A 10,090-nucleotide genomic window follows, 5' to 3' on the forward strand; every position below is an offset into this window, starting at 1 on the left:
ATAAATCCATCAGAGTTCACAGTACATCCAATGAGGGTCCATAGCTTTCCTTTATTGTATTTTTTATATTAGAATCCCTTGGTCCATTTTTTTGCACAGTTATCCAAACATTCGAAGTCCTTTATTTAAAGTCATATCCTAAGAAGTCTTTATTTCTACCTTATGTTCATTTTGAGCTGCGTTGTATGATTGAGAGTCCTCTTTGTCTGATTGTTCTCTAGGAACATTGGATGGACATGTAAGGCCAGTTGAAGCTACTTCCAGATAATAACATATCTCTGATCAGAGTCTCTATTGGGGTTTTACCTACCAAACGGACGAAGAACAGCTGCTCAATGACTGAGGAGGACACTGTGCGGAGGGAGGGTAGCCTCAGTAGTAGTTTGCCGAACCTGCTCGGTTGGTTGGGGTACTGGCTCCTTACATATTCCTCCAGGGCGCACTGGGACTTTTCCTGCAGACTTTCAATGTGAGCAGCATCTGACAGGCCACAGGCATCTACACAGGGGCCCCCATCATAGAGGAGAGACAGACAGGGCACAACATTAGTTTCACAATAATAATAATAATAATAAACGTGTGTGTGTTCGGGGTATCATAATGGGGGAAAATAAATTATATATATATATATATATATATATTATACAATTGATCATGTCTCCTCTTTCAAACACCCATAGTGCACTATTAGAAACTCAACTATGAAACACATAATTATTGATAACTACACATGTTAAATGAAACCCAAGCCATCAAAGCTGACAATGACACAGACACTCAGTCCATTAATAAACAGGATGAGATGCTCCACACTAGACCTGGGTCCCCAGAGTGTCAGCTGAGTTGTTTTGCTCCTCCATCTCTGGAATGCTACAGTAGGATGTATATGCTGATTTGTGATAACACACAGGTATATGATTTATGTCTATGTGAAGCTCCATGCAGCACGTGTCGGTTCATAAAATAAAGCATGAAATCCTGGCGAGCATGTTGTTACTCTATATGTCCATTACAGTTTTGGGATGGGAACTGGATTTCCTGCCCATGATCAACCTTGTATATGTTCTGGATAGTTACAGCTGACACATTCCGGTTTAGATTATCTGGATGAGTATAAAATATAGGTCCCGGGTGTCCCAGGACCACATCTGCAGCGATCATTAACAAGGATGAGAAAACAAAGTGTGGGGCTTAATCACCCAGTGCATTCACCATGTATATATAATGTATATATATCTATATACAGTCACTTATATAGTCCTTTCACACGGAGGGGCTCATTCCACCTCTAAACATACCAAAAAAGTAATCCCACTCCTAAACATCCTAAAAACTGATCAGCCGACGCTTCTATAAGTTCTCTACATTCTTACACATATATACCCATACAGCTCATGCACACAGTAATATCAAATGTAATATAACGTTAATAATTACAAATAATAATTTGGATGCCAAGGGGTTAATCATCTATCCCATTATAAATCTCCTGTACCGAATTAACTCAATCTATCATAAAATATCAAAGAAAATGCATCGCAGAAATATTACATTAAAAGTAAAGCGAAATAGATCTATCTATCTATCTATCTATCTATCTATCTATCTAATCTTTGTCACTGATACAGTTTTCAATTCGAATTAAAAAAAATAGCAATACATTGAAACTGATCAAAAATGGATGATTTCATTCGGTCGTTAATAAACCAGATGATGAAACGATTTGGGGTAATTAAATGTATTTTGGCAGATCACTCACCATATATCTTTCATTTTTTTTTGCCCCAAGCAAAAAAATGCAAATACAGAAATTATGCTTGTGAACCTTTAATCAGGCTTCTGATAAATGTAATAATGGCCCTGGTGTTTCACAAGGCGGTTTGGGATTGTGCTGATATTTTGTTAATTGCTATAAAGGTGCTGGACTTCAGGCCTGCAAATGCCTTTTGTATCTTACTCTCAAAGAAGCATACACATATGTTTCATGATCACATGTTTAATATGTCATATTGTACCATCCTGTACCGCCACAGCCTAACAGACTTAAAGTTTGAGGGGTATTTATTATTGTTAATTTATATATATATATATATATATATATATATATATATATATATATATATATATATATATATATATAGTTCCTTGCCCAGAATTCTCATATATGAACATAACATCTTAAAGTAATGTAACAATAGTGAAGACCCACTTACATGGGTATATGTTATCTACTTGCAGCGTAGTAATGGGGTATTAGAGTACATATACATGCTATAGCACTTGGCTAAATGATTTCAAAACTCAAATGCAACCCCATATTACAAACCACATTCATCTTAACATCCATTCAATTAATAGTCCATAAAGATTACACCCTCTTATAAATATGAATGTGCATCACATGCTTGACAAAATACTGCATTAGATTAGTTTTGGTTTAACATGTCTCTCTAAAGAAGAATGTGCTTTTACTTCTTGGCAACAGAGAAATACACCTAGCATACAGATTCATGTGGCAAAAACAAAGTGTACATCTTAAGATATATGATTATATTACTATTTACTAAACTTTTAATATGGCTGTTTTTAGAACCCCTGCATTATTTATGTTGCAAATAATGATTATAATAAAAATATTAATGAAAGCCTCCTTGGGAAATGAAGGTTCATTATTATCAATGACAATTCAGCTGTTTAGTTTAGTTCACTATTAAAGATACATAATTCAAGTTGTCAGCTTTTATTTTTTTATATTGTCTACTTTTGCTATGTTATTTTCCTTTAAGGCATATTTTATATAAATATTGGGACTGTGACAGTTCTTAAATAGCAATTGCTAAGATGCATTTAAGTTATATAAACTAATAGTGTTTAAAGGGGGATGTGTTTTTTGAGCTAAGGTTTGGAAATCACCCAAAGCAAAAAAAAAAAAAAATGTTTCTGAAAATATATTTTCTTTAGATACTTAACCCTACTTAACTAATTTTTAAATTATGTCTCAACATTCTATTTTCATCACTTTAGGTGGGTCAAAATAGTGAACTATATATATATATATATATATATATATATATATATATATATATATATATAATTAAAATCCCCACTGACAGGCTATCAAAAAAAGTTTGTAAAAAGTTGCAATGAGTTGGGAGTTATTCCAGCTGGTGAGAAAAAAATCAAATGAATACTGACTGGTATTTCCATGCTCAATTATTCAAAGCTTTAAGTATTTCTTAATTTTTAACATCCACTGTGTGAGTGTATAGTATTTTAACTCATTCTGTTTAAAATGCAGATTATCCTTTTAAGCTGAAGTCCTTAATAGGGGAGTTAATTTTCAGGAATGATCTCTTATTGTCACATATATATGGTTTCTGAAATTAATACAATAAGCTTTCAGGGTAGGCCACATTTGATTACCTATCTATATGTTAATAATGCAGTTAGTAAGCCCTGTAAATAAGCTATTATCATGCATAAGAATGTTCAGCATAAGCATATAGGATGCTATAGAAATATAGATAGATAATATTTTAAACATATATGCTAGATCATTCCCATAAAAGCTAAGATTGTAATTTTGGATTTCATTATATGCTATCAAATGTAAATGAGTTAGATCTCCTGAAAAATACCATATGCTACACACACAGAGTGTGTTTTGTGGTCCCTATGTATGTTTTGCTGTATCCAGGGTCTCCCACAGCAGATAAATGTCTTCTCCAACACAGCCTGACTGCTCTGAGTGGAAAAGGGGGCAGTGAAAGTACAATGAATATGTCTACCATGCATACCAATGAGACTGGTGCCTACAGAAATTAGCTTATATTCTTATATTATTGATACCGCATTTGCTGCAATATAACACTGAGCACTTTCAGGAGACATTGTTTATTACAATGTAAATAATATTTTTTTCAGACATGGAGGACAAGGGGTGAAAATGCACTGCTCCTTGGGAACTGGGGCCTCAGATATTTTAAACATCTTTGTCTTAGCAAATGATTTCCCTGACATTTACTTGCAATCTAAACTCACTGAGATCATGAAATCAATATTGCTGAAAAATAGATTGCATGGAATAATTGAAGAGACTATGGATGTTAACTATATTTCTAATCTAAATTTGTGTCTTTATTTGCATTGTTTACAAGCTCCTACTCATCATGCTGCTGTCTTGTATTCACTGCTCATTAACTATGCCTTCTTCTTGTAATGGACACAGTTTAAGGAGGTTGCCCTCACTGATTACCTTGGAGATAGCTTTTAAAATCAGAATATTCTCAACATGTATGCATGCAGCCATCGCCTGCACTCAATTTGCTGTGTGTTTTTTTTCTCCCCAGACAATCTGTTAAATATTTAATATGAGTGTGGTTTCCATAGCAAAATGATTTATTGCTGGGAATGTGGCTTGGGTTTTTTTTATTGCTTTTATAATATTCTTGAAATCCCCTGAATTGAACTATTACTATGCATAGTAAAACAAAAACTACCTTTTGAAATAGGAATAAATGGGATTATATAGGAGTGCATTTTTTTTAGATGAGGATAACCAGTTATGAGATCTGGATGGATCCTGATAAAATGTTAGGCGCATGCTTTTGCGTACATTCTACATGCAATAATAATATTATTAAACGGGCCAGGTTAGATCACATTGTGTTAGCACAGCCTTCAGCTAATTCTGCGATCTGCATCCCATCTCCCGTGGCACAGGGGGTCCTGTGGCCTGAGAAGACAGCTGGCATCCCACCGCAGCCAGATTCTGGGCTACCCTATGCGCCATATGGCCTTCATCATCAGGTATAGTCCCTAACCCCAGCCTTGACTCACCTGATGTGAACAGGACGATGGCTTTGAGGCAGCTGTACTCCGCAGAGTCTACGTGCAGGGCCTTGAGCTTCTCCACCTGCTCCTGGAATATTCGGATGTGGTCCATAAAGGCCACCACTCGGTCGGCCGACATAGGGGACGCGTGAAGGCCAGCGGCGGCCAGCAGAGGGGCCACATGAAGGGGCATGGAGCACTGAGCCGCGTTCAGCACGAACAGCTCGCTCCATGTGAGCCTGAGGAGAGCCACCTGGTCGGTGATCTGCAGGTCGGGAAAGAAGGGGATGTTCCGGGCCCACTCCACGGCGCTGAACAGTAACCGGGCGGCCAGCTCGCAGATGTTCTCGATGCCCATGATGTTATTGGGCTGCATGCACTGGCTGCCGTAGCGGGACGTGGGGTAGGGCTCAGCCCTGAGCAGCAGCGAGATGTATCCGGACAGATAGCAGTGGCCGTTCAGGGGGTCCCCGTTTGTCAGGGCATACTGGCCTGGGTTCGGCTGGGTTGGAGGCATTCGTCCTCGCTGAACCGCTGACAAAAACAAAGAGAAAGAAGAGGAAATGTGCAACCAGGGCAGCAGAAGATCCACCAAATGCCAGACTCACATACACCACGCTTCGTACTATATACAATACATACTGTATTGTGTGTATGTAGAAATACTCTACATTTACTGTATCAACGATATATACCCACAAACACTCACATATATAACAGAGTATACGGTTACAATATGTATACATGCAAACTGTACACACACATACACAATTATACTACAGACATATAATATGTATTATTAATAGGGAGAAATTCTTATTACAATAATATATATATATATATATAATCTAAAAATAACAGAGGCGTACATCCCCTTGCACTGTACACAAAGTTTGCTAATATAAAAAGAATACGGTAAAATAACATCTATATTAGAATGCTATACATGCGAGGTTGTATCATACGTTTGGTAGTAGCGTATTGTGTTGTGCGCTGTTACTTTGTAATATAATAATAATAACATTAATATCTATCTATATCTATATCTATATCTATATCTATATCTATCTCTCTCTCTCTCTCTATATATCTATATATATATATAGATATATATATAGATAGATATAGATATATCTATAGATATATAGAATAAAGAAACAAAATCCCAGATCCTTGCAGTGAAGCGTGTGAATTCTGTTGTCAATAATATAGAAAATAAATTCAGCAAGTGTAACTTTGTTACAAGCTAAATCGTCATCCATTACAGGCATACCAAGGAAATATTACAAAAAATGAGAAAATTATGAAAAAGGGGGACTTACAATAGTTAAACATTCTGAGGAATAAGTGCCCAGCAAGTCAATGAATAAATGTTAGGCTTCCTGTGTGTGTAAACCATGCCTTCAGCCTGCTTGCAGAGTGAATGCACAAACCCAGGGATCCTAAACAGTGTATTCATTATCTGCATGGATGCAAAACGTAAGCATACTTATTTATGGTTGGTGATAGCAAAGCTGACCAAAGAGTTTTTTTTGATGTGTGGGTTATGTCTGTGCCAAATTCCTTTATCTGCCATGTAAACAAAGTAATACATAGAAAGTTGGTATATCCTCCAGCCTAGATTTTTACACTTGCCCTTATATATAGTTAAAATAAATAATACTAAATATTTAATCAGGTATACAATGTATGGATTTTCTCTACATGTATCACTTCCTTTACTGCAGGTGGATTTCAATAATTATGCCAGTTAGATTTACTTTATTTAAAAGGTTTGATGCTTTGAATTTAAGTACTAAAATAAAATACATAATTTTTTTTTAAAGATTGCTCTCACTATAAATCTATGATTGAATTCGCCGAATTTTCTTTTTTTACTGATTGGGGGATAATAGATGAATTCTTGTTTAACATTGTAGGCTACGTAATGAAACATTTATGGTCCCCTCCAGTTGTGTTTTACTGGATCTTATTATGTATGGGGCTGATTGAGCTGTCTGGCAGCGTCTCTCTGTGTGCCTGTACCAATGTACCCATTAGTAGATACTGCTGGCTAAAAAAATAAAGCCACTGGACTAAAAACTTTTCATCTCCAGCAGGATGTGTAAGGATTAAACTGTCAGATTGAGGGGCAATATAGTTTGATCATATAAGAATGGCTCATTAATTATGTTGTAAGTTTCCATCAAAATTCGGCTTGCTTTAAAGAGAAGGTGGACATTTGTGAAGGAACACCAAGATTAAAAAGGGGGAAATTAAGAGTTCTAGAACACCCAGTTATAGCCCAAACGTCCCTCTGTTGAAGGACATGTGTGGCTAACAAGGCCATATTTTGCCTGAATCAAGAGGCAGCAACTAGGCAAATTAGTTTACTTAATGTCACTCTTAAACTTCTTGGAAGGCCTTATTTTTAGAGTCCAAGTATCTAGTGTTTCATCAGCAGAAGTTTGCGACTGAGTGCATGTTTGTTAGAGTGTGTGTGTGTATTTTAACGATGACAGTAGAGAAAAAAGGGACAGGAGAAACACATCTAAAGAGGATCAGCCAACATCCCACAGCATGCTTTCACAGACAAAACACACACAGGCAGAGCTGCGATTATTAATATTAATATCATCACAATGCAAAAAATAAAGGAGGGGGGTGAGGAAGTGGAAAGAAACATGAAAATCTAAAGAACAGAGATGCATGGATGTTTGAGACCAGCCACACACACCTAACACCACACACCACATGGGCACAAGGCGATCAGAAGAAATATTCACCTTCCCTCCTCATGCCCACTTTGAGGCACTTCTTCAGGCGGCAGTACTGGCACTGGTTCCGATGGTGCTGGTCTATGGGGCAGTTCCTGTTGGCACGACATGTGTAGGTTAAGTTCCTGCGGACGCTCCTCTTGAAGAAACTTTTGCAGCCCTCACAGGTGAACTGGCCGTAGTGTTTGCCGCTGGACTTGTCCCCACACACCACGCATTCGATGTGTTGTTGGCTCTGGCCCGAGCCTTGTTGGCTCTTGTCTCCAGCAGCTCCAGGGGTTGAAGGAGGTCCAGGCTGGCTTGGGGTCTGCGGCGTGTGGGGGGCAGCGGAAGGCGCTTGTGATTGCTCCCTGGCAGGCTGCGCTGCCCCCGGGTTAGGGCCTCCCGGATTCCCCCCGGCCACGTCTTCCTGCGGATCTCTCCAGCTGCTAACTACCATTGCCATATCTCGGGCCCAAAAAGTGCTGGAGAGCGAGCTTATCGCCGTGGTCTGGGGGGATTTTATTTTGGAGGAGAAGAAGAAGCTGGCGGTCTCTGCCGTGGTTGAAGCTGATGGGAGCCGTTTCCTTTGATTTTCTTTGCAGGGATTTCCTCCCCCCCTTTTTTATAAGCCGAAAAAAAGATATAATAAATATATTTAAAAAAAAAAAATAATAATTTACAAAAAATGCGTTGTGCGCTCGATGTATAATTTGTAAAATAGCTGAACTGGCTGGGAGTGTATATATTTAATTGCAGCTTTCCCTCCTCCTCCTCCCTTGTGTTGTCTCCCTTGCCTGTGTTTATTGGTCTCCGGGTTGCAGGCTGTGGCTGGAGGAGGGTGCAGCCTTAGATCAGGCTGGGGAGGAAACAGGACTGGCAACCCCGATCTCCCCAGTGCACAGGGAGGCAGACATAGGGCGGCCAGGGGCAGGACCCACAGCTGAGGCTGCTGTTTCTGGAGCTGTTTCTGGAGCTGCCTTCACTACTGCTGGAGCTGCTGCTGCTGCTGGTGGTAGTTCACAGGGCTGATCACAGTGCAGTTGGCAGTGGCTGGATGGGAGGGAGGGCGGAAAAAAAAAGAATAAAAAAAAGGAATAAATCTAAAAAAAAAAAAAAGAAGGAAGCAGATCAGGGTTTGTAAATGTCCAGGGACCAAATCCAGGGCAAATCGCAGCCAGCCATTCAAGGAGCCAGTCTAGAAGAGCCTGATCCAGAGGTTGCAGGAGATCAGACACTTCCCTCCTGTGCTTTTTTTTTGCTTTGATTTTTTTCTCTCTCTCTCGCTTTTATATGTCAAGAGGAAAGTAATCCTACAAGACGTCGATTTCTCACAAGTTGAGCAATAAGAACACGATAAATAATAACAAAAAAGAAGGATCCAAAGTATTAACAAATAACCGAATTCTTCTTCTTCAGCTCCTGGCTTTATTCCTTCTGGTGGAAATGACAGCAAACATAATACATTCTGCAAACCGACCAGAATTGGGTAACTGTTATTTTTTCTGAAGTCTGTAAAAAACACGAACTCGTTTGGAAAGTCAAGGAAGAGACCTCTTATCCTATTGATGCAGAGTGGAGCAGAAAATAAAAATAAATAAACAGCACTACGATGCAGATGCCCAGCGTTGGTTGGTTGGTTGGAAGATCTTCTTCAGGACAGGAGTACAAAAGAAAAAGAAGCAAGGGGTAAAAAAAAAAAAAAAAAAAAAATCACCTAATAGAATATGCAATAAAAGAGAGAGAGAGAGAGGGAAAGAGCGAAAGAGAATGGGAGAGAAAGAGACAAAAAAAATGAATGCGCTTAAACGGGAAGACTAGCAGAGCAGTGTTTCCGAAAGGGAGATCTGCGAATGGCTGTATATAGTGAACTTTGACTCTACTATTGAAACTGACACGTTTCTATGGAGATCGCTGCCTTATATGGTGTTCATGTCAAGGAGCCAACAGAGGGGCTGCTGGCAACTGCTTATCAAAGGCGACTGACTGGTCAGAGCCCTGAATTGGGGGGAGAAAGAAATGGGAGGCTAAGGTTAGCCAATCCCACTGCACTCCATTGGTTGGATAGCTGGTGCCTTTTTCCTCTCTCACACTCTCTCTCTCTCTTTTGCTGTTTGCCTTGTTACCTAAGGCTGGGGCTGAGAGGAGGGGAGAGGAGATGGGAGAAGAGAGGGAAGGGAGGGGGCTGTGCGAAGCTCACTGTTCATTCACAGGGCCCTCTGCTTCTCGCTATTTACTTTCAAACATGATTAGTATGGCTCCTCCACTTGAAGGAAAAATACACTTACTTGGGGTGGATCATGGAGGGGGGGGTGAGGGTTCGGAAAACTTACTAGGATGGGGAATGAAGAAAGCTAAGCAGGGAGAAAAAAGTCAGTGGTTAAAAGATGCAGCCTTTCAATGAACACATACCACGTGACTCATAAACGTCAAGCGCTATACACAAGACCTACCTAGGAAATAATGCATGGGCTATAGATGATATTGTTACTGTATCAATAGAATGTTTACACTTAATCACT

The 10,090-nt window shown here is 39.1% G+C and overlaps 1 protein-coding gene across 7 annotated transcripts; it reads right to left on the reverse strand.

Moving 5' to 3' along the window:
- Positions 1-217: 217 nt before the first annotated feature.
- Positions 218-8,034, reverse strand: LOC149303038 (nuclear receptor subfamily 2 group F member 1-A). 7 transcript variants are annotated; one of them, XM_089481763.1, is made up of 4 exons: positions 7,949-8,034; positions 7,599-7,822; positions 4,840-5,367; positions 218-498 (listed from the first exon to the last, which is right to left on the reverse strand). In XM_089481763.1, the coding sequence occupies exons 1-4, from the start codon at positions 8,032-8,034 to the stop codon at positions 218-220; spliced, it is 1,119 nt and encodes a 372-aa protein (XP_089337889.1). The 7 variants fall into 7 exon arrangements, with proteins under 7 accessions (XP_089337889.1, XP_089337888.1, XP_089337886.1 ...); XM_089481762.1 differs by having other exon boundaries at positions 7,599-7,843; positions 7,937-8,034; XM_089481760.1 differs by having other exon boundaries at positions 7,599-7,867; positions 7,934-8,034.
- Between the last annotated feature and the right edge of the window lie 2,056 nt (positions 8,035-10,090).

The sequence above is a fragment of the Sceloporus occidentalis genome, unplaced genomic scaffold, assembly GCF_023333645.1.
Source record: "Sceloporus occidentalis isolate IW3139 unplaced genomic scaffold, rSceOcc1.0.p SCAF_16, whole genome shotgun sequence".
Taxonomy (NCBI): domain Eukaryota; kingdom Metazoa; phylum Chordata; class Lepidosauria; order Squamata; family Phrynosomatidae; genus Sceloporus; species Sceloporus occidentalis.